The sequence below is a fragment of the Epargyreus clarus genome, unplaced genomic scaffold (assembly GCF_041222505.1).
Source record: "Epargyreus clarus isolate Ecla_fem2 unplaced genomic scaffold, WU_Ecla_fem_2.2 ptg000009l, whole genome shotgun sequence".
In the NCBI taxonomy this organism is placed as follows: Eukaryota; Metazoa; Arthropoda; class Insecta; order Lepidoptera; family Hesperiidae; genus Epargyreus; species Epargyreus clarus.
In genome coordinates this window covers 14,317,479-14,343,811 of record NW_027332217.1, presented here as the reverse complement: position 1 = coordinate 14,343,811, position 26,333 = coordinate 14,317,479, and the positions used below count along the sequence as shown (strand labels likewise).

General features: G+C 36.8%; 1 protein-coding gene across 2 annotated transcripts in view; it reads right to left on the bottom strand.

The window, feature by feature from the left end:
- Window positions 1–210: 210 nt before the first annotated feature.
- bs (serum response factor blistered) overlaps window positions 211–26,333 on the bottom strand; it is a 311,048-nt gene continuing 284,925 nt past the window's right edge. For both annotated transcript variants that reach the window (XM_073076805.1, XM_073076806.1), the window contains 4 exons: window positions 2,550–2,683; window positions 1,897–2,147; window positions 1,223–1,369; window positions 211–383 (listed from right to left, as the gene is read on the bottom strand). In XM_073076805.1, coding sequence (XP_072932906.1) covers window positions 1,224–1,369; window positions 1,897–2,147; window positions 2,550–2,683 — 531 coding nt within the window. In that variant the 3' untranslated portion in view covers window positions 211–383; window position 1,223. The remainder of the gene's footprint in view (window positions 384–1,222; window positions 1,370–1,896; window positions 2,148–2,549; window positions 2,684–26,333) is intronic.

The window sequence follows — 26,333 nt, the reverse complement described above, 5'->3', positions numbered from 1 at the left end:
TTGTTTTACTGTTAAAGGAAAACATCGTAAGGAAACCTATATTTCTGATTTGTAACATTTTCAATTTCTCCTTATTGAAGTATTAAATTGGTAAGTAATTATTTTCTTAATATTTGACATAGCACAACCGTAAGAAAATAATTCCTTTTTATTTCGTTGCATGCATGTATGCAAGATCATTTAACACAGACAGTGCATAACCAGCATAACAATTGTATTATAATTTTGGCTACATAAAATACGATATTATACATAATATCATTCTATATTGCTATTTAGTTATTTAACTCAAAGAAAACTTTGGTACATAAGTTACTAAGTATAGTTGTAAGTAATTTCGTAATATAATGAATTTTACAGTACTCCTGACCACGCATTGTCACCTGTAAAAGAAAAATAATACTTAAAATAAATATTGTTTCTCCCTTATAACAGTAGTAGTAAGCGCTGCTGTGGTCTGGTTTGATGGACCTGCAACACACCCAGTTGCAGGTTAGTCCCTAGGCGTAGTAATACATCAGTGATGACCTCAGGTAGGGTTCAAGTCTTAACTGGAATTCGTTACAGATGTCCATGGGCGGCAGAACCCAAAAATCTGGTGCAAATTAAGTTTATGTCACACTCGTATAAGTTTAAGATGTTTCCATGCGTTTTTGGTACAGCACTATAATCCGTCTATCTGCCAATCCTACGTCTATACGTTTTTAAGTCTGTCTATATGTCTGTACGATCAACTGTCGATACTTTTGTCATTTGTATATCTGTCCACTACCAATATGTTTTTTTAATAATACTGGAGTAGCAGACGAGCATGCAGTCCACGTGATGGTAAATGGCTACTGCCGCCCATAGATATCTGTAATCAACCCCAGATAGGATTAGATATTCCTACCTGATATGGCCACAGATGCGCCGCTACCCCTGAGGACTAAGCTGGAACGCTTCAGAAAAGTATGTTTGTACTCGTAAGTCCAAAGTTTATTCACCTGTCCCTTTGTACATTTTAACGCACGGTATTAACAAATAATTAACTAACCTACCCACAGACCTTTATTTTACAAGTCTGTGAAAATAACCTATCCAATGTTTGAAAATTAGGTAATTCTAAAAACTGTTAAATTTCGGATTTTGATAGGCAACAATTGGATAAATTGATTATTAGAGACTTAGCTTATCTCTTTAACTCCACTCTATCACAGTCGGAATATCGAACCCAATTCACCTCACTTCCTGCCCCCGGTGCTCAAGTCTTGTAGCTCGCTGCTGTCGTCGCTGGAGGCGCTGCAGCCGTTAGCGGGGTTCGCGGCGGCCGCCATCGCCATCGACAGCGGGATCGTGATGTACTGCGGTTGGCTTGATGATGATGATGCTGGGGGAATTGATACGTTTAGGCTGGCAAGTTTGAAAGGTTTTTTAGAGTTTAACGTAAGGATAAGGCAGTCGGGGCTACTTGCTGGAAAGTAGTCGTCGTCGCCTATAGACATTCGCAACACTGAAGCCGATAATGCAACGCCGGCTTTAATTTAAACAAAGCAATTTGGTTGAAGAGCGAAATATAATTCACTATACGTATGTCTTCGAATCTGATGCCTGGCATCGAATCCGGAGCCTTTTATATGCCAGATCGGTCTGATGACCGCTCCGCTCGTCGTATTTCATATAGTATTCGTCGTACTCGTTAAGAAATACGATATTTTATTTTTTCATATTTCAAGAAAAATGTAATAACTGCTGGGATAATTAAGCTCTTATATATTTTTGTGACTAGCATTTAATTTTACAACATATGAACGTTAGCTTCTATTAGATATTTCAATATGACAAAAATATTCAAACTGAGTCTAAACTTACAAAAACAAAACGTTATCTGAACTCGGATTAAAATAACTAACATACCGCCTTCCTGTCCCTGATTAGCAACACCTAGTATAAATCCTTGCGGGTAGCCCATGGCCAGGTTCCCCAACCCTAGATGCGTGCCCAGGCCGTCCAAGCCCACGCCAGCCAGCACCCCGGTGTGATACAACATCGCTCCCCCAGGCATCTCCAGTTTGGGCAGTATCTTGCGTAAGGCTGGCTGGTTGTTCGCTTTCTCACCGTCCTGGTTACTGGTTGATGTTGATGCGACGTTGTCGTTTGTTGGTTCCCTGGTGAAAATATTGTTTATAAGAAGCACCATTGAAGAACTAAATTTATGTCTAAGTGTTATCCTTAAAATTAGACGTGCTTTTCGTTCTTATAGGCTCTCAAATCGTAAATTTATAGGCTCTCAAATCCTTTTCAAGATTAATTAATAATTTAGATTGTTATATCCATTGTTCACATGTGTGCTTACGATTTGTAAATATACTTAAGGAAAATTGATATACATAACTTATGTAAGCATAAGTCTATTTTTTAAATGATACCACGTGATAGTCAATGGTCCAACTGCGACGAAAATTTGGAAACATATAGGGGTTCTAAAGGCGATCACAGAACTGCTATTACAGAACTGAGAACTAAGATAGTAACCTCATAAATGTAAATGACATGCGATCTAAACTCACCTGTTATTAACTTCTCGGTTATCCAGTGCAGTAGTCCAGTCCTTGTTGTATGCCAGTTGCGTCAGTTTCTCGCTAGGGGACTCCGGCTCGCTGCCACTTTCGTCCCCACTGTCCCCAGATGAGGCGGGCTCGTCCTGTGAAATAAAAAATAATATTCAGCATTAAATATAATTCATTTCCTTCTTTTACATACATGTTTACTGATTCCAAAAATCGTATTATTTCTGCAATAGATTCAGTATTAACGAAAATAATAGCATATTTTTATACTTATTTTGAATTAAGCTCGAAAACGCTCGCGGGTGTCATGGCGTCCGTTGGTGACGTCAAATTAGAACATCCCATACAAAAGTTCAACAATTCAGTGACATACCCAAAAATGACGTCATTCGCGCCCCGATTAGCGTTTCAGACAAGATGGCTGACTGCAATATTTCATACTTTCATTTTATTTAAAATATAATAAATTGTTAGGAACGTCAACAGATGATAGAAAATGTAATCTTAAAATGAGGGTATTCAGTAAAAAGGGGCGTATAAAAGGGCATTGTAGATCGCTTTCTGGGCAGTTATTTTCCGACTATTGTAAAGAACGTTACTCTGCCACTTTTCTTGTCGAAGCTATAATTTGTATGCTTAATTGTTATTTTGTTAACTTTGTAAAGTAAAATTGTGAAGTAAAATGTTCTCGGTTTATAAACGTTTGTTTTTAATTAATTAATTCCTGACAAGTTTTCCTAATAGTTGTTTTTAAATTATTTCCTAACTAATTTTCCTAATATCAGAAGTGGGATTGTATCCGCCCCACGTTCTGATCCACCCCCCTTGTATGTTTGTTCTTAATAATTAAATAAGTAAGCAAGAAGAGTGGCAGACCACGTGTATCGGTAAAATAACAACGGAAGTCGTGAGTATTGTGGCTGTACTCCAGGGGCGATATTGGTAAGGTTTTAGCGTTATAACAGCGGCTTGCGGCGCAATGGAACATATTGCGTCAATCACGTGCATCACCACCGTGGTGACCGCGGCTTAAGTCTGTTCACTACTGGTGGAATGCTCGGGCATGTAGTGGAGCCTGAGCTGGAGGTTATTGCTGGCAAGTTTGATATGATTGGCAAAGCGGTAAGATCAAACCAATATTTTCTTATTACTTTTAATTTCAGAGTTAATTGCTAATATTTAGTGTTGGAGTTTTAAAACATTTTATGTTTGTGACAGACAGACAAAATATTAACTTTCTTGTAGGTACCGACCTTTGGCATTTGGTATATCAATGGTACCAAAGATTTTAAAATTGTTAGTATCTTTTAAACATTTTTAAGTCCTTTAACCATTTTGTTTTGTAATAAAAATCTGTGTAGTTGTTAAAGAAATTGTTTAGAGAAACTAGTGGATGTTAGAAATCGTTAAATTATTTAATCGTTAAAAATATTATTTTAGATTTGTATTTTGTTAATACCCTTGTTCGTAGACCTATGTACTTAAGTTTACAAGATTTGAAACTTTGAAGGCAATGATGGAAAACTGTACCTTCACTTAACATGTACGTAAATCGGGGTCAGGTTTAGCCGAGCGATGATGATGAAACTTTTATTAAATTCACTGCACTACGTTATGTTATGTAAACTGTCTTGTAAATAATTATTCTCAGTATACAGTGAAATAGTGACACGATGGAGCCCAGTGCTGACTTGTGCGTGTCGTCGTATGGTGTTGGGCAGCTGTGCGCTATGGGCGCTGCCGTTCTCTGCGGACGCCGTTGCTCTCTGCGGGTGCTGCGCTCTGCGGGCGCTGCCGCTCTCTACGGGCGCCACTGCGCTGTGCAGGCGCCACTGCGGTCAGCGGGCGCTGCTGCGCTGTGCGGGCGCTGCCGTTTTCTGCGGGCGCCGCCGTTTTCTGCGGGCGATGCCGTGCGGTGCGAGCACTGCTGGTGCCAACGTGTGCTGCATGGTCTACCGTGCAATACTGGCATTAAGGGTACTTCAAAAGGAATTTAAATTGGTCCTTGGTAAGAAAATGGACGATTTGAATTTGAACCTGGGTGAGTTCAATTAAATTACAATTTTATTATTGTTACACCTTTGTTACAATGTGCAAATAAGTTTGTTCTATCAGTATTTTCCGTACTCGTTACAATGTTTGCTATCAGCTCAATATATACGGGTTTTGTAATGACTTGGGAGGACGGAGCGTGTAAGGCCTAACGCGACTTCGAGAGGACCAAGATCATTCATGTAATGCCTGGAGGTCAACAACGGGTTGTGGATTGGTATAGAAGACTCTTCGAAAAATTGTTATGCTTTCGAGGTGACTATATCCCACATAATGCCTGGGTACTGTCACTTCAATCACGGGACGGGTTATGGTTCTTGGAAGACACAGTGTAAGACCCGCCGTGGCCTCTGTTGACCAAAATCATGTAATGCCTGGGTATCGTGCGTACAGGACGGGTTTTGATACTTGGAAGATACAGGTGTAAGACCCGCCGTGGCCTCTGTTGACCGAGATCATGTAATGCCTGGGTACTGTGTTGCAGGACGGGTTTTGATACTTGGAAGATACAGGTGTAAGACCCGCTGTGGCCTCTGTTGACCAAGATCATGTAATGCCTGGGTACTGTGTTGCAGGACGGGTTTTGGTGCTTGGAATGATACAGTGTAAGACCCGCTGCGGCCTCTGTGGACTAAGACCATGTAATGCCTGGGTACTGTCCGGGACGGGTTGTGGTACTTGGAAGGATACAGTGTAAGACCCGCTGCGGCCTCTGTGGACTAAGTCCATGTAATGCCTGGGTACCGAGTGTTAGGGCTATAATAGTGACGACAGCGTGACGATATTGGCTGAGCTTGTAATAAGACATTTTTAGTATTTAGCACATTTACCGCGGTTCTATTGAACATGTAACAAAGTGTAACAAACTGTGTAATATTTATAGCAAGTTGGAAATAATAAGAAAAATAATGGTAAACGTATTAGTTAGTGTACTCAACTACACAATGTGTAGGACTTTGTTCGTAAGTAAAGTTCACTCTGCGGGTGCATATGAAACATACCCTAGCGAATGCTGTGTTTTGCTTTGTGTGCTCGGACGCTGTCTTGGAGTCGCTCAGACATGTGGTCCTGGAGCTGTGTGCAACTGTACACGCAGAGTGAACCCACGGACACCTGTGATGAGTCACGGTGTGTGTGACGTTCGTGTGGCAAACATTTTGTTTTTATTATTAGTTTGGGTTGGAACAACCTTTTATGGGTACCGATTCACACATGCAAAGTTATGTCTCATTCGTAGACCCCTAACGAGTCATGAGGGTGCACTCCGTAGACAGGAACTGCCCCGGGTGATTGGTACTCGTATCTGTTTGTTTTATATCCGCTGAGTTTAGACATTACTATGTCCAATTTTATTGACTTAAAGAATAAACTTTTTGCCGTGGCCTGCATAGAGGTGAGCATCTTTATGCTTTACTTTACCATCCTTTGCGGTGAGGCTGAGGTGGATTCGGCCGGATTTTGCTTCTCCTACCGCAAAAGCGATGTGTTGCTAATGGTCATTGTATCGGTGAGCATTGGGAATACAGCGTGCTACTTTGTTAGAACGTTTTCTGAACGGGCTAGCCATTGTAAAGGTGTCGTGCTTGTGATTTGAATTGCGCAGTTTGAGACATATGCACGACATTCATCTTTTTTGTTTTCTCTTGCCTAGATCTTTGTTATATCTCTTTTCAAAATTTCATATTGAATTACTTATTGCTGATGCTTGAGTGCACGCTTGCATCTGTAATGAGGGTTCTGAATTGTTGTTTCTAATTACTTTCTCAAAAACAAAGATCTGAGGACATTACACACAAATAAGTATGAAACCTTAAATGTGTCTGTTCAATTACAGAAGGTGAACAATCTAATCCTCTGAATGCAGCTGGTCGAGGCATGCTGCTGTTGGGTGATGAAGCGGTTGAGGACGCCTCGCCATCAGAAACAGTTTTATACCGAATCAAAGTTCCTCTGGCGTACTTTGTATCGGTAAGATTAGATTAAGAAGGTTGAATTCTGTCAGTTTTCTTTATATCGTTCTTTCATCTACAGAGTTTGACATTGAAGACGACGCTACACCACCTTGTCTAGCCGTGGCAACAGCTCCGTCTGCTACTTCAGCCAGGACAGTCAACGCGCCTGTGCCACTACTGCACGCGTACGAGGCAGTTCCTGGATCTACGAGGCGTCTACAGGTGCATGAGAAGAGTGTGTCGAGGACGCCACACCGTCAGGAGAGGCCGTGTTAGGAACGTCAACAGATGATAGAAAATGTAATCTTAAAATGAGGGTATTCAGTAAAAAGGGGCGTATAAAAGGGCATTGTAGATCGCTTTCTGGGCAGTTATTTTCCGACTATTGTAAAGAACGTTACTCTGCCACTTTTCTTGTCGAAGCTATAATTTGTATGCTTAATTGTTATTTTGTTAACTTTGTAAAGTAAAATTGTGAAGTAAAATGTTCTCGGTTTATAAACGTTTGTTTTTAATTAATTAATTCCTGACAAGTTTTCCTAATAGTTGTTTTTAAATTATTTCCTAACTAATTTTCCTAATAAAATCTTAATTTTTTTGTTTTAAACTGGGTCATTTTTGAGAATCCGTTCAATATATTCTTTTTACTTACATCATTTATTCTTTGATTTTTTAATACTGTCATCATGCCTATTGTATTTGGTTGATCATAGATATCCATACGCGATAGCCAATTCAGTTTCTCCTACACGTTTGCTATTTATATTTCATAAAAAATGTTTTAAGTGCCGGTGTGTAAAGGTGTCGCAGGGCTCTTTGTGAATGTAAATGAAAAATATTACACCCTCTGTTGTTTTACAACCACCTACAGTTGCGCTGAAACTTTGTGTACGTGTGAATTTTGTGTTACGTGCGAGAATATGTTATGAGTGCACATTGTTTTACGTGTGTGGTTGCAGCTTTGTAGGTTTAAATTAGATTTAGTCGCAATTCACAAGATTTTATTTTTATTGCGAATTTTAAAGTGGTTATCTACTTATTACATTTATTTTTATTTTTTACAATACTTTACATACCTCTACCTACTCATAATATTGAAGGCCTCGACACTGTTGTTACAAGCTTTCGTGGTGTTTTGGACCACGAAATTTTCATCACCTTTAAAAATACTGTCTTAATTTTTACTATTATAAAACCTTAGTATATTTTACATTAATATAAGTCACAAGTTCAAGATTAACATTAAAATAAAATTAAAACTAATTGCCTTACAAATAAGAAGCAATCTAATCCTTTAACTTCCATAAGAATCATTCTTCTCCATTACCTCATGAACCATCTAAATGCAGACAAGATGTTTCTTCCTCAACAACATTGCAAAAGCTATTTATTCTCACAAAGCTTCTCCAACTTCCTTATCACTTCCGCTCGAGTGCGCTCCATCGTTAATAAAAAGTGCATCCATTAGAACAGGATGTTATTTTTATAGCGTTTTTAAAGTCATTTAAAAGTTGTATCTTTGAAGGTGTTAGAGCTCTTTGTGGTTCGACTCCGGAGGCAATACCGCTACACCTTTTTTGTCTAATAACAGCAGTGTTAAGCGCTGCTGTGTTTTGGTTTGAAGCACACTTCAACACCCCTTACCACACCTTACCTTACCACAGTAAGAGAGACATACTTATGCCTGGCGTTCCAACTTAGACCTCAAAGGTAGTAAAATATCTGTGGGCGACCTCAGTTACAAATATAATTATATCTGGGCTTAATCACAGTTCTTCTATATTATAAAAAGTTATTGAATTATTCGATGATACACGCATCTGTCAACGAGTTCAAAAAGATTTTAAATTTTACTTGGATTCTATTAAAGGTCTTCTTGAGCGGCAGTAACCTATTACTTACACTCACAAGTAGGTGTAGAAGAATATTTCCTTGGTAAATACATATTACGAGTATTATTCCTTAAAACCAATATGTCTTACCATCAGATGGGATTCCGTTCAACAATCCGATTGGTATGGTAATTAACAAAACAATAACTGCAATAAAGCAAGAAAATTTGAAAAGATCTCCAACGAATAACAGATACAGAATTTTGCAAGCATAACGATGCAATTACTTCACCCACGCGTTCCAATTAATTGGTGCGTCAAAGGCGCTCTGATTGCAGTTAATTGGTGCTTGTTTCTGAGGGCGATGGGATTGAAAATTGTATCGACATTGTGAAATGACTCTCGGTGCAATGAGATGTTTCAAAATGTACGGGCTCCCGGCCACCTTTTGTACACTATACTAAAAATTAAGAAAACATGCAAAGAACACTTTGTAGTGGTTCATTTTCTTCAAATCACCTTCGTTTAATGTTTCATAGTAATAATTTACACTTAAACTTACAAAACAACACTGGAAAAAAATCATGGCGGCGGTGATTACAATAATAATGTCATTCTGTTGTAACTTACAATATAAATTACTTATACTTTTTAATATATTTCTAACTGCGAATATGCGCAGATAACACAAAAACTTGACACTGATAGTATTCCGCCATATTGAATTTCAATGAGAAATGCTAATTTTAAATAATTTTCAATAGGAATACCTTAGATTATAAAAATATATGTGTGTTTTTCCTAAATTCTACAAATTTTTCTCATTTTTTTGATATACTGTACATGAGTGGGCCGAAAATGAAATATCTCTATTAATATTTCATTGGTAATATATTGGAGTGAAAACTTAAAAATGTTATCTCTGTTTGTTATATGACCGGATTATTTGTTGGAACGGTTTGTATTGGGTTGATTAAACAAATGATTGTTGTTCCCGTAACCACAATTGTATGAAATCATCGCAGTTGCAATACTATTTATGGTTAGTTGGTTTCTACCACAGAAGTTTCTCTTTTAACATAATTGTCATAGGTAAATTGTATTCTATTGAACAAACTACAATAGTACTATAAAATTCAGTTTTACTATGAAAATTATGTTTAATATCTGCAACAGAAGCAGACTGGCCGAAAAAAATGTTTATGTCTGACAAATGTTTATTAATGATTTTAAAAAGAGCAACATGCCTCAATATTTCATTATGATTTATAAGGGCTGGTACGCGTCAAGGAATCGCCCATATCAACCCTTATAAGTCTGATCAGAGGCATTGCCTGACCCACGCAAAGTGACCTTTGTGCAGGGAAAGGCCTTTCCTCTCAGGCCGTACTTTTTAGGGCGTGGCAAAAGCTTACAAATTACAACTTTTTCATATTATGTATTTCCATTTAAATTCAAATTGCAAGGATGTTGAGTTTGACGGCAAAATTTTCAAATAGGACTTTTGTTTTCAGCGATTTTCACAGGCTACTTATTGGGGAGAAAATATTACTTCTGCCCAAGTAAAACCATCCCTTTGGGGTTACCACGTTTTAAGGGGTTTTACACGAGAGAGAAGGATAATGTTTGTATGTATGTCTGTATGTTTATTCTTTTTATAGGCCAAAACCGGCTTGACGGATTTTAACGACGACACGAGCGTATCCAACGACATCTCATATATATGTTACACATGAGATGATATTGAATTGAATCCAACGACATCTCATGATTATGTTACTTAAGAGATGACATTGGATTCATAAAATTGTGGGAGTGACTATGGAGTGGGAGTGGAGTTAATTATTTTTAAGGAGTCAGGGTATTTGCTTTTATAATAATTACTAGTTCCTAATTTATTTAATTATACGTATAATAATTACAACATTTACGACATTAATTTCGATAAGTAAGCGAAACCTAGATCCTGACTCATTAAGACCCTTTTAGGATTTCTGCATTACACACTACATTCCTGCCTAATGCAAAGTTTTGCAATGGCAGTATAGACCGCCAAACGAACTTTAATGAATGATTCAACGTGAATCATGAAGGGAGTGCTGATACTCAGAACTTATCCAAATTACACAAAACTTGTCACAGTAACCAAAGTTTTGGGGATTGTACGTGGCTCGACTTCGAAAACACCACAGCCATATTTGTCTAATAACAGTGTTAAGTACTGCTGTGATTACGTTAAAAAGGGGAAGACATACGAGGCGAATCAACTCAGTCAAGGGTCTAGCATCTTTGGTCTCAGATATCTTTACCTACCTTGTGGAAATATATAAAAGAAAATAGAAAGTGTCATATATTATATTAAGTTAAGATTAAAACTACTTCGCTTCAATCCGCTACAAATATGTATGATGGTATATATTTTAAACCATGCAGTATGTACCACCCTCCCTCCCACAAAGGAAGCGTGCAGATGCAAAAAAATAAAAATATACACCACCATACATACCACCACATACTGACATTATGAGCCCAGGTATTGCTTACTTATGACTTTCATAAAACATAATATTTGAAGTTTGTATCAATAGGGTAGTGTGACGTCATTATCCACGAATTATAAAACGAATACACAAAGTAACTATCATTAAACCAACAAACTGAAACAGTAACTAATTAGTTGGTATCGTGGTCACAAATCTGCGTACACAATTGTTAATAAATGCCCACAAAGGATGATTTCGTACTCCGGCTGTGATTGTGGACCGCGCTGATAGAATCGTGCACTTGTGCTTACAATACACGGCAACTTGTGGATACGACGTTTAAATTCAAATTTAATTCGTGTACTATATCTCGAACATTATTTTATATTTAGTAATTTATTTTTCATTAATACATTATCGATAAAATCTAGTACTATAACTATCTTACTGATAGGTGTCTTGATAAGATTTAACTATTTTAAGATTATTGTACTCAAGTGATAAAAAAAAAACATTTTTGCACTGATATTTTTTCTGTAATTGATTAAGTAGTTTCTTCCTCGAAATGACATAAGTAATCAATCGCATAAATAATTATAGTTCTGTAAGGCAATAGCCACAAAAGCATCGCTCTTGTTTAAAACAATGAAATAAAAATGCTTTCGTATCGCCTTCAAACCAAAAGATACACAAAGTAACTCTTATTAAACTAACAAACCGGAACAGTAACTAATTAGTTGGTATCGTGGTCACAAATCTGCGTACACAATTGTTAATAAATGCCCACAAAGGATGATTTCGTACTCCGGCTGTGATTGTGGACCGCGCTGATAGAATCGTGCACTTGTGCTTACAATACACGGCATTATGTGGATACGACGTTTAAATTTTAATTAAAATATCGTTTAAACGATTGAGTTATTAATATATCTGAGTATTCCAGTACTAGGTATTTCTCAACAAGGTATTTTATTAATGTTTAGTAATACATTTTATATAGATATAGAATCAAGTTTAAGGAAACGAACATAGTTGTTAAATCACGGCATTGTTAACAACGATATTTTGAACTATCGTTTAATCTTATCTAATTAACAAAAAAAAAAAAATTAGAGTCCTGTAAGAAATTTGCCACAAATATCTTGCTTTCCTCATAAACAGTGGAATGAGAATAGTTTGCCTTGCACAAAGCAAAATCTAGGAACATGTAACAAATTTTAATTTTGAACATAAACGAACCACCACGTCTATGAAGATATGTTTGAAGACTGCAAAGACGACACGTCATCCTTATCAAGATACACCAAAACGTGCAAAGAAGTAGATTGCAATGGGTTAACGATGATCTATAAAAATATTAATTGTATAAAGACATATCCACATAACTCTAACACGCGTCGTGCTTATCGCGTGGGCGTTACCTTTGTGCGCCGCCGTACTAAATAATAATAATTGCGGCTAACTAACTACCGTTTAACGCACTCCGCTTTCTTCCATCTGATAGCCGGTACCGACAGCAAATAAGAAGAGCGAACTTGCTACACGCTTGCTGATTGCAAGAGTGTATTTGCAAAAAGTAGTTGTGGAATGGTAATTAGGTGTAGATACTGTAGATGTAGGTTCGGTGCATAGAAAAATGTAAAACGAGTTTGTTTAGGCCTTCTCGGACTAACATAACAAAGACGCCTGACAGTCATTACCTATTTCTGCCTAGTAACAGCAGTGTTAAGCGCTGCTGTGTTCTGGTTTGAAGGGTGTAGTAAGGGAGACATACTTTTCCGAGGCGTTCTAGCTTAGTCCTCAGGCGTAGCGGCGCTCCTGTGGTCGACCTCAGGTAGGAATATTTGATCCTATCTGGGGTTGATTACAGATGTCAATGGGCAGCAGTATGCACTTACCGTCAGGTAGACATCCCCATGAGACATAGTTTTGGGCGACATAATTTATCTTTACATTAATGAACGTTTATGAGGTTTTAATAAATTGTGGGGGTTATTTTAATTTCAATTAAAATTATGCGAAACAAAAAGAGAGACATTCGAAAAGTTGACACTGTCGTTTTTTTTGTGATTAAATTTGGAGACATCATTGCTATTTCTGCCTAAAAATAGAAGTGTTAAGCGCTGCTATATTCTGTGTTTGAAGGTAGTATTATGGAATAGACACGGGTCATATTACCTTTGGTCCACGCAATTTGCGTCAAAGCAAAAAGCTTTGACGCAAAGGACTCTAGATAGGATCTTATTTAGATGTGATCGCAGACTTCGATGAATGGAATGATGAATTAACAATTTCATAAAACGATTTTATTTACTTCAGAGTGAAGTAGAAAACCCCACCAAAAAAGTAAGAAATAAAATATTGTTTTTAATAAACTTTTTTGCAATCCCTACAATTAACCAAGCACAGTGCGTAGAGTACAACAATGGCTTGAAAGGACCATTTTTGGTGGTCAACTGTTGTTTTGTCATTTTGTGCAATTTCAAGGATGACGTCATTTAGGGAAGTAGGGTGGGTCATTTTAATCTCGGTACCTTAATACCTTTGTAACTAAGCTTCGCCATATGTTACATTATCATCAATGTCCCACTGCTGGGCACAGGTCTCCTCTTAGAATGAGAAGGATTAGAGCATAGTCAACCGCGCTGGCCCTGTGCGAATTGGTAGACTTCACATACCGTTGAAAACTTTTTGTATTTTTTCTTTAAGAATTCTCATTGCCACATGTTTAGAGTTAGATACTAATATTCAATTCATTACTTTATTTATTCTGTATATTGTATTTATTAGTAAAATACTGTCATTTTTTATTATAAGTAGATAATTTGAATGCTCGACTGTTTCGATTTTGCAAAATGGCATTACAAGAACTTAATTATTTTCGAAAAACATATGCTCAGACTAATTTAAAAAGTATAAATTAGTTTAATATAAAAATAATAATAATCGGTTTTACATATGTGTTTATGAAAAAAAATCACCAAAAAATTTGACAATTTCTCCTATCTTGGAGCATGTTACCAATTTTTGAATTAATGTTTATCTAATAACATCAACGATATCTGAAATACTCTATCCCCTGTTCTGTAATTCAATAGTGTAAAAATATTTGTATCGGAAGCTAAACATGGCGTAACAGCGATATTCAGCATACAATAAATTGCGTTTGCAACGTGATATTGGAAGGTCGATTCCTGTTTCGTTTAAAATTGTTTTAGTCCGCAAAAAGAAGTGATAACATAGTCATTTGAAACTCAAGCTCAGGCTCAGGCTATTTTTTTCAGAGTACTGTGCGTATTGGAAATAAGGCATTTCTTGATTAAACGGTGAAAGAAAAAAATACCGGGGAAATCTGCACGCCGGAGAATTATTTAAAAAAGTTTTAAATGTAGTACGAATTTTGTATTTTCTCAGCACAATAGACTATGGCCAAAAAAGCTTCTGACTTTGAATCCCAGCAAAGACACAATCATGAGTTGATGACGACGATAACAAGAACTAAGTCGTTAGTCACGTTCTTAAACACGAACAAACAATTTTAGCAATGAAAAAGCTTTACCTTAATTTTGTTGCGAGAATTTCACGGATTTAAAACTAGGTTTTCATGTGCAAGTCAGCTTAGTCAAATTAATATTTCGGCAAAGCCACACATAAAATTCATTGTTTAACTTGCATACCCATTTAATTCCGGTAGATACGAGGATTACATAATATAATATTACATTTAGAGCACTATTTGTGATACTTCATATATTTCATAATTGAATAAAGGTTTAATAAAGTGATAAGGAAGAATTAAAACCTATGTTTTCGAGGGTGGTAGAGTTCAGAGGTTCAGGAGAACCTCGAGGGACTCTACCACCCTCGATAACAATTAGGAAATACCCTCGATTATTAGGAAATAACAAGAGTATTAAGCGTTGTTGTCTAATTTAAGTTGTCTAATTTACAGATACGCATGGACAGTAAACCTCCTACCATAAAAAGGACAGCTTGCTTATTTACTATTTAGAAGAAACGTGCCATCTATTCTACTTGCAATCAAATCTCAATAATTATTTCTTATCACACCTTATATGCCATATAAACGATGACTAATACTTCTACACAGCATGTGTTACAAAAAGTTCCCATTCGGACCTTAGACGACGTCTGACACATCTACATAGATTATGTGTTACAAAAAGTTCCGAAACGCAAGCTAACGAAACAGGCCGACACTCCGCACACAATCGGCGCGATAGTATCGTCCGATCGTGTCCGATATCGGTCGCTGAATGGCGACAAGGTGTCTGCGAGCGATAATGAGATCGAATTTGTTGAATTCGCTATTTACATCTCGTATTGGGTAGGTGTTGGTTGGTAGCTGTGTTTCTTTGTGTACGTTTGACAACTGCTTGTGTGCATCAACCCTGCTCTGTCCACTGCTGGGCATGGGTCTCTCAGAATGGGAAGAATTAGGTCATAGTCCACTGCGCTGCGTATTGGTAGACTTCACATACTTTGAAAACTTTTAGATTTCTCAGTTGTGCAGGTTTCCTTACTATGGTTTCCTTCACCGTCTAAGCAATAACTTTAAAAAATCAGAGGTGCGTGCCCTAGGACCCCTCGATCGAGAGGCTGAGTTAAGTAAGTAGCCCTTAATTCTAATAAACTCATAACTTTGAAAAACTTGAACCGCTTATCGGCAGTTCGTACCTCGAACCTTTCGATTACGAGGCCAAGTTTCAATCACTAAGCTATAACTTTGATACTACTAACTACAAAGCGGCTACAAATTTGAATAAACCATTTATTTTATTTCTGCACTCCATTTTCAGCAATAAATACTAAATTCCGAACACAGTAATAAAATTAAATACTTAGCAACACATCCCAAGCACATCCTTTGTATAATTTGCAGAGAAAATTAACCTTTTATGCCCAAATCTCCATAACTTTATGTAAAACTTGGTTCCCGAGTCATGAAAATCGTGACGGGCCAATAGTGTGGTCCAGTCTTCTATAGGGTCGTTTAATACGCTTATAGAAGCCAATGTTGGGCCAAATAACATTTACTTAAATCCAATTTAATTGCTACTGACCTGGTAAAATTTATGGTGCGTGGTATTTAATTTGTCGAAGATACTCGTAATTTTGACGAAACCCATTAAAGATGTCATAACAGGATTATAGTTATTTTGGATATAAATATCTTTAAATAATATTGTCATAATATTAAAGGAATGAGGAATATTAGAGGAATGTTATTCAGACTTGCAATAAGCGATAACATTTTAATTGCAATTGTATTGCAATACTTGGGTATATTCATTATCAGTATTGTTGTTTTTTCGAATTATCCGACGAAAAGATCTGTTAATCGGATTTTTAAATTGGCATAGCAAACGAGCCTGTAGTTTATCTAATGGGATGTACTTGAGTAGTAATTCCCGCCCATCCGTATCTCCATCACCAAGCGCAAAAACGCATGTCCATTAATTTATTATTTTACTAGTAATAGTTTATGAGGACAGAAATTTAAAAAATCGATTCATGTATGTCAAATCCCTTAAAAATTATGACAGATCGCTCTCAAAATTGGCGCAAACATTGGATCCAACACCTTGGTCCAAAACCCACCACCAATATCGAGCCGAGGTAAACCAACAATGGTCACAGGACGGCCATTAGCGTGACGTCACGCATATTAAGCGCGCTTTGATCTCTCCGACCATTGTGCGCGTACGCAAAGCTACTTCCGTGTGGCGGGATGACAAAGTGCGTAAGTAGTAATTTGCGAATTTAGGAATTGGTTATCTTAACGATTACCTATTGTTTATCTCGATGGTTTTTATGTTATTTCCATTCTAGGATAATGCTATGACATACCAGGATGATACTTAACTCAAATCAAACATATTTATTCAAAGTAGATTCTTTACAGAACTCTTTATTATACCTGTTTTTCTGTTCATGTAAAGAGAAAAAGTGCATGTCTGAAATCAAATGATTACTGCTCATGAGAGTCTGTTACCGATCCCAAACAGTATAAGGCTTATTATCTTAGGCCGTCCACAGATGTGTGGTCGCCTACATCATAATACAACAGCTTTAAGGCAAAGTTTAGAAGAAATGACGATTGTTCTGCGACTGCTGATGAAATGCGAACAATTTTAATATTTAGAAATTAATTACATAATCATTTGCTTAAACTGTACTGAAGGGTCTTTAAGAGAAGAGGCTTGAAACTTGTATATAATGAAAAATAAATAGTTGTAACTGTCCAGCTTGGTCCACTATCATAAATTTATAAAAATAGGTACTAAGTTTTCGAAAACAAACTTAATCCTAAACATAAAGTCGCCATACAATTAACAAAGAAAACATTTCTAATTAGTTAATTGACTTTTTCCTCCAAGTTTGGACATCGCTAAGTGATTAAAAATACCTGGTAAATGTTAACCCTTGGAAAATGTAACTTAACCGTTCCCGCAGGACAAAGGGATTCACAGTTGACTGGTGCCCGAACCGAAAAATAAACGCATCGCTGAATTTCATCGTTATGAAAACAAATAACTGAGAGGGACAATTTGGTCTTTTGGAGACAGAATAATGGAATATAAATGTTAATTAAATAAGCGATGGAGTCTATGTGTAGCTACATGCACCCCCGTGTACAGTTCTGTGAATTTTAGGGAACTCAAAATTATAGTGGTAAAACGCCATGTAAAGATTTTTTCCTCAATCCCAGATAAGATTAGAGTCCTATCTAAGGGTGGCAACAAATGCGTTTCAGGATACAACAGTGTTTACAACCTTGTTATTTTTAGGCAGAAAAGGTGAGGCAGTGGTGCCTCCTGAGTCGAACCACAAAGGGTACATTCTACCTACCTACCTTCCAATATGGTATGCCAAATTATGATTAATTGTTCGTTTTTTATTTATCTTTCTTTCCGACATTTTCTTGAATAATACATTTATCGCATAAATATTTGCAATGTTGAATTGAAATGATAATTTTAATTTGTGTTTTACTTATTTTCGTATTTCGACTTAACCGCTTTTACCATTTAGCCGAATTGCTCCCATTCTACGCGCTGGATATGGCACCAAAATAGGAGTAGAGTCTTGTTATAATGTTATTAACGTAAATTACGACACCTTATTGTCCTCTAGTCATTTCGAAACGTGTAGATGGTATGCCGTATGACCCAATCATTCAAATATTTGCATTGCGGTAAATACATTTACGTTTAAAGTTTCGGGGTTTGATTCTCAGTGTGGGCAAGCATATTACAGTTTTTTACCGGACTTTCGAGGGTAAGGCTTTTCTAGCTTATGTATTTATGGATATATTATGTTATGCTATGTTATGTTTCATTATTTCATTATTATGCTATGTTATGTTTCATTTTTGGCACGCCGTGCAGCCCAAACGGCTTGACGAATTTTAAGATATAATGAAATGTCCTTGGATTTGTCTAAATTTGTAAGTAACATAGACAATTATATTTAAACAGTCTGGTTTTTATAATAATATGAAATTAGTTTAAAAGTCCCTTGAATATGTAATCACTGATCAGAGTCAAAGCGCGTAACGCTGCTGTTATAAGCGAAGATACATGACAATGTGGATTCTGGATAAGAACCACTTAATAGTCCTGGGTTTGAACTCGGCCAAAAGGACTAAAAGATGAATTTGGATTTCTGGTTTGGGTCTGTGTATTTGTCTATGTGTGTGTTCATTTCTTTTACAACGACTATCTTAGTGTGGAGCTGTGTGAATCTTAAACGATTGCTGCCGTAAACCCAAAACCTAGATGTCATGAATATCGTAGCATTCAATCAATTAAAATCATTAGATCAATTAAGGGACGGTAGTACTGCACGTTCACGCCATGAGTTTCACTCCAGTGGTCATGTAAGTAACAAAAGAGGTATGTGTAGTAATTGGCCGCGACTCGACGCGTCGGACAATGGACGCGCGTCAGACGCAGATAGCGGCTACCGAGCGTCACTCCGGCTTATGTCACTGCATTCGATACTAATGACGCGTCGAAAAATTGTTGTTGTAACGGTTTGGTACTATATTGACTCCTAGTATCTAAAATAAACGATAACAAAAAATAATATTCCAATGTAAGTCATGTAAATAATAAAACAGGGTATGTGTAGTAATTGGCCGCGACTCGACGCGTCGGACAATGGACGCGCGTCAGACGCAGATAGCAGCTACCGAGCGTCACTCCGGCTTATGTTACTGCATTCGACCCAACTGACGTCGCGCAACAATAGTCACTCGAACAATTTATCACTATATTAATTTCAAATATCCAAATATATAAGGTAACAAAAAAGTCCATTCTAGTGTAAACCATGTAAGTTAACAAAACAGGGTATGTGTAGTAATTGACCGCGACTCGACGCGTCGGACAATGGACGCGCGTCAGACGCAGGTAGCGGCTACCGAGCGTCACTCCGGTTTATGTCACTGCATTCGACCCAACTGACGTCGCGCAACAATAGTCACTCGAACAATTTGTCACTATATTAATTTCAAATATCCAAATACATAAGGTAACAAGAAAGTACCATTCCAGTGCAAATCATGTAAGTAACATAACAGGGTATGTGTAGTAATTGGCCGCGACTCGACGCGTCGGACAATGAACGCGCGTCAGACGCAGATAGCGGCTACTGAGCGTCACTCCGGGTTATGTTACTGCATTCGACACAACTGACGTCGCGCAACAATAGTCACTCGAACAATTTGTCACTATATTAATTTCAAATATCCAAATACGTAAGGTAACAAAAAAATAACATTTCAATGTAAGTCATGTAAATAATAAAACAGGGTATGTGTAGTAATTGGCCGCGACTTGACGCGTCGGACAATAGACGCGCGTCAGACGCAGATAGCGGCTACCGAGCATCACTCCGGTTTATGTCACTGCATTCCACCCAAATTATGTTCCGCGATTACCCACTGTAACAGTAGTCGTTGTAAGTCATGTAAGTAACATAACGGAGTATGTGTAGTAATTGGCCGCGTCTCGACGCGTCGGACAATGGACGCGCGTCAGACGCAGGTAGCGGCTACCGAGCGTCACTCCGGTTTATGTCACTGCATTCGACCCAACTGACGTCGCGCAACAATAGTCACTCGAACAATTTGTCACTATATTAATTTCAAATATCCAAATACATAAGGTAACAAGAAAGTACCATTCCAGTGCAAATCATGTAAGTAACATAACAGGGTATGTGTAGTAATTGGCCGCGACTCGACGCGTCGGACAATGAACGCGCGTCAGACGCAGATAGCGGCTACTGAGCGTCACTCCGGGTTATGTTACTGCATTCGACACAACTGACGTCGCGCAACAATAGTCACTCGAACAATTTGTCACTATATTAATTTCAAATATCCAAATACGTAAGGTAACAAAAAAATAACATTTCAATGTAAGTCATGTAAATAATAAAACAGGGTATGTGTAGTAATTGGCCGCGACTTGACGCGTCGGACAATAGACGCGCGTCAGACGCAGATAGCGGCTACCGAGCATCACTCCGGTTTATGTCACTGCATTCCACCCAAATTATGTTCCGCGATTACCCACTGTAACAGTAGTCGTTGTAAGTCATGTAAGTAACATAACGGAGTATGTGTAGTAATTGGCCGCGTCTCGACGCGTCGGACAATGGACGCGCGTCAGACGCAGTCAGCGGCTACCGAGCTTCACTCCCGTTTATAGCACTGCATTCGGTCTAAATGACGTCGCGCAACAGCAATCACTGTAAAAGTTTGTCACAAATGGATTCCTAATGTCCAAAATAAATGGGTAGCAAAGAGGGAAACTGTCTGTAGGAAAGTGCATTAAATAAAAGAGTGATGGAAAACACTAATAATGCAGATGTATCAATTACTTCAAAATTGATAGTAAAACCTTAATGCCGAATACTTTTAGGCGTTTTATATCCATAGTTTTGACATACCTAATAGTATATCTAAAAACCGTTCTCTAATCTATGAATAAAAATCTCTAATAATCTATGAATTTAAAAAAGAGTACACACAATGAGTAGACACAATGAGAAGATTTAAGAGCAGTTTTTAGGAAAACGCTAGTAAACAATTATTATTATATCATAGGTAAAAGATATGAAAGATACATAGGTGTTACATTTATCCGCTAATCAATATCAAATGCTATGTCCTTAACAAGTGTACCTTCCGTCCTTAGATCTAGATCGCAATTGAGCTTTGCTTGTGTCTGATACTGTTGCAAGCACTTTGAATAAAATGGACTAGTAATGCGACCCGATTTTGTATTCGGTGTGGAACTGTTTTAGGGTAGGTCAGAGATATATTATCACTCTCCTAAATAAATCTATCCATAATAAAGTTTATCGATTAATTATTGTTTTTTTTGCAGGTGCAATTTGCATTGGTTGAAATAATGAAGATTTCTAGACTTTCATCCAATACCCACAATTATGATTACATACATTCATTGATACAAGTTCGAAATTTAAAACTTTCTTCAGCTTAGTTTCATTTTAAAGTCGACCGATGCTTTCGTAAAAATACTTTGTATACCTACAAAACTAATAAATTGTCTATAATATTTTTAATGATATCTACTTAATTGACTATAGGATCCACACAGGTACAACTTCACTTTAGAAGATCCGTTAAAACTCAGCGCACCAGTCTTATTTTTTCTAAACTATATTTAGTTATAAAAATAAGATTTATTCAACTGATATGCGATGTACCTTTTAGGCTTTCAATTATAGAATAAACTACCCAAATTTCCAGGTAGAGCCGCGGGCGGAGTCCTAGCGGTCAATATTTATCTATATTTAAAGCGTACAAACACACTTTGTATTGCGACGTTAGCGACTGACAGCGACACGTTCGTCGCCGCGTCGCGATGTGTATCGCGCCCGAAGGCTGTTTTCGTATCTGCACGTAGATATAAATAAGAACTGGAAACGACACGACTCGAAGGTAGAGCCCTTCGTAGGTCGACTCCAAAAGCACCAACGCGACACCTATATCAGCTTAGTGACATCGGTGATAAACGCGGCTTATATTCTGTTTTAAAGGGCATGGTAAAAGAAATACATTTATACGAGGCATACTATTCATAATTAATATTACATCGTAGTCTTTAAGGGTAGTAACACACCTATGAGGTTGGACTCCAATCCTGTCTTGGATTGGTTAGAGATTACCATTAGGTGGACAGCATACCTCTGGTATAATATAAAACCGACACGCTGAATGGAACAGAATGATTTATAATTAACTAGCAGAACCCGCGGCTTCGCCCGCGTGAAAAAATATGATATGACATACAAATAACTGTAATCGTAAATTTGTACCTTTAACAATTTTAACGATAAAGTAGCATTAATATTTATTTAATAAAAGCTTTTTTTCGTCACTGTGTACCTAAATTGGTCAAGTTTTCTTCAGAAACATACACTAAAATTCTAATTAGTGGACTGTAATGAAACTTTCTTTAAAATATAAGTTTCATGTAGGATACAATAATTATTATTTACACTATTCCATAGGCACCGTCCATGTTATATGGGGCCTACATACAGTGGTTCTTTCCAGGATCTCTGGCTGGGCGGTTAGAGCTCCTATTCTTGCCACCCGCAACTCCAGAAGTCCCCCTTTAGTCTCGTACGACAGGCAGGGGATACTGTAGCCCTGTTCTGGCCCAAAATTTTAATCCAAGATCTATGTGTCTATCACATCACCATCACTAATCCACGCATAACCACAACCATACCCCACGGCAGGACAAAATGTTGGCACGCAGTGTGTCCAACGTAGTTGCGACGTACCTAATCAGTATACCATAATGTAGGCCAATTTGAATAAACTTACGCATTATCATATATAAAATTTGCACCCGTCCACGTTGTCGTGCATTTGCCTGAATAGACGTTATCTGAAATTTCACGTTTCTAAGTTCGAACCTAAAAGATTTCCGTATACATACATATAACACTTCTTTTACCTCCTTAGTAGAATTTCAAAAACATCCTATGTACATATGCATCAATAAGTACTTTATCAGCAAATTTCTGAAAGCTAATATTCAACACCAGCGGTCGGCAACCCGACACCCACGGGTGGTGTGTGGCCCGCGACTTTCCCTTGTGGCCCGCGGGTCTGTACGTTACTAATAATTGGCCAAGTGCAAGTCAAACCCGCACCTGGAGGGATCAGTACAACCAAAATTTTTTTTTTTTAATTTCTAGTATTTAATATTGCAGCAGCCATTAAAGTACACACATTGTGAAAATTTGAACTGTCTACCTCTAACGGTTCAAAAGTTAGTTGGAAAAATAACGAATAGCAGTTTGTCGTATGGGGACCCCTTTTTGTTTTCACCTTTTTTATTTTTAGTATTTGTTGTTATAGCAGCCACTGTTATGCATCCTCTGTAAGAATTTCACATGTCTATTTATTACGGTTCCAGAGATAGAGCCCTGTAACACACGGACAGACGGACAGACAGCGAAGTCTTAGTAATAGGGTTGCGTTTTTATCCTTTAGGTACGGAACCCTAAAAAACCGCTGTTGTGCACTTCAGCACGCGCAATACATTCCCATGTTAAATATATATGTTACGACGGCCCGTAGAGTTTTGCCCTACACTAAACTTCTCTGCACTCTGTTCTTTTTCCAGACCCGCCAAAGGAAGTAACTTCAATAACGGTTTTTAAAGAAACTTTCTTTACTTATAGCACCCTAATGGGGTTGATTGTTGAGTTCCTAAAAATGCTGAAACAGATGTGTAAACTGAAAGGCATGATGCATACACCCTTTTATAGCCGTCTTAAAGGTTGATCTAAAAAAAACAGTGACTCAGATGCTTCATTAAGTCCAATGATAATTTTTCATAGTGGTTGCTTCTTAACGCTATTTAACGACCTCAAAGGTTGATTTTGTGTGTGAAAATGGAAAAAATTGTGATATATTATTTACAACCAGAAAGCAAAATACCAATTTTAATAGACTTTGCTTCATAAGGGTAGATTTTCCATAAATGGTGTTAAAAAGTTCTATCATTCCCAACCAATTACATTTTTTACAGTCCTAGCTTCCAAATAAACGGTTTTTAAAATAAAATTCCATCCCCTATTTAACAACCTTAAGGGTTGATATTCCAAAAACTGTTTTATAGGTGTCCTATTATTTTCAATCAGAAAGCTGAACACCAATTTTCATAGACTTTGCTTCAAAATCTGCAGACTTACCAACAAACTTTCAACCCCTATTTTACCCTCTTAAGGGTAGATTTTCCATAAATGGTGTTAAAAAAGTTCTATTATTTCCAACAGGAAAGCCAAATGCAATTTTTTATAGTACTTGCTTCCGATTAACGGAGTTTGAAATAAAATTCCAACCCCCATTTAACGACCTTAAGGGATGATTTTCCAAAAACAATGAAATAGGTGATTAATTATTTTCTATCGAAAACCCAAATACCGGTTTTCGTACAGTTTACATTAAAACTGGGGGACTCTCATACAAACTTAGAACCCTTATTTAACCCAAATAAGGGTTGATTTCCCAAAAACGATAGAATTAAAGTTCCACTATATCTTACCAGTGAGGCAATGGCTAACTTTCATAGTGCTGGCTTTCAAATTGGAAAATTTTAAAATAAGCTGTCAACCCTTATTTTACCAACTTAAGGGTTGATTTTCCAAAAACGATGAAATAGGTGTTTAATTATTTTTAATCGAAACCCCAAATACCGATTTTCATAGAGTTTACATCAAAACTGGGGGAATTCCATACAAACTTACAACCTTTATTTAACCCACATAAGGGTTGATTTTCCATAAACAGTAGAATTAAAGTTCCACTATATCTAACCAGTAGAGCAATGGCTAACTTTCATAGTGCTGGCTTTCAAATTGGCAAATTTTAAAATAAGCTGTCAACCCTTATTTTACCAACTTAAGGGTTGATTTTCCAAAATTGGTGAAATAGGTATTTAATTATTTTTAATCGAAACCCCAAATACCGATTTTCATAGAGTTTACATCAAAACTGGGGGAATTCCATACAAACTTACAACCCTTATTTAACCCACATAAGGGTTGATTTTCCATAAACAGTAGAATTAAAGTTCCACTATATCTAACCAGTAGAGCAATGGCTAACTTTCATAATGCTGGCTTTCAAATTGGCAAATTTTAAAATAATCTGTCAACCCTTATTTTACCAACTTAAGGGTTGATTTTCCAAAATTGGTGAAATAGGTATTTAATTATTTTTAATCGAACCCCCAAATACCGATTTTCATAGAGTTTACATCAAAACTGGGGGAATTCCATACAAACTTACAACCCTTATTTAACCCACATAGGGGTTGATTTTCCAAAAACGGTAGAACGGTAGAAAAGTTCTATTATATTTAACCAGGAAAGCAATGGCTAACTTTCATAGTACTGGCTTTCAAAATGGCAAAATTTAAAATAAGCTGTCAACCCCTATTTAACCACCTTTTGGGTTGATTTTGAAAAAACCCTTAGATTAGATTTTTATAACTTTAAATCAGAAAGCTAAATACCAATTTTCATCCAGTTTGCTTTAAAACTGACGGACTTTCATACTAACTTTCAACCCCCATTTAACCCCCTTAATGGTGGAATATCAAAAAATCCGTTCTTAGTGCGCATCTACATTATAAAATGAAGCTATATTCCAAATTTCATGATTGTAGCTTCAGTAGTTTCGGCAAAACCTTGATTAATACGTTTTGAACGTGAGTATCTTTTCGCTTTTATATATATAGATAATGTATCGCTGTAGGAATGAACTAATCTTTTCTATGACAGAATTTTGATTCTATAGTCTGATTCATAATTAGGTGTCCAAAATGTAAACAAAGGTGTTGACCTATCAAGAAAATATGTTTCAAATGGTAGTTTCTTATTTTTGACAATATTAAATTAATGCAACAATAATAAAATAATAATCTAAATAAATTAACATCAATTCACATTTTCTAATATTTATATTACCTCAATTTCGTTCCATACAGTAATAATAATAAAAAACAAGGTTTATGGTAGAAAATTAAAATGTGATAATGGTAACCCAAAACATTTCTTGTGCTGTCATTTTTAAGTTTCGTAACTGATATTATTCATTTTCGTGATTGTAATCGAACTTGAATGTATTATCGTTTTCATAGCGCGTTTGTTAAATTGTGAATAATTGTAAAATTTTCGTTTTTTGTTGAGTTTCTTAAAGTTTTTGTTTCTTGTTAATTTTGACAGTGACATTTGTTTGTTTACATTTTGGACACCTAATTATGAATCAGACTATAGATCAATTTATACCTTATTTTTAATTAAAACTGTCGTAATCCCTTTCATAAAGAATTTGAGAAACATTGATCATGTTTCTCAAATTCTTTTTCATGATATTTT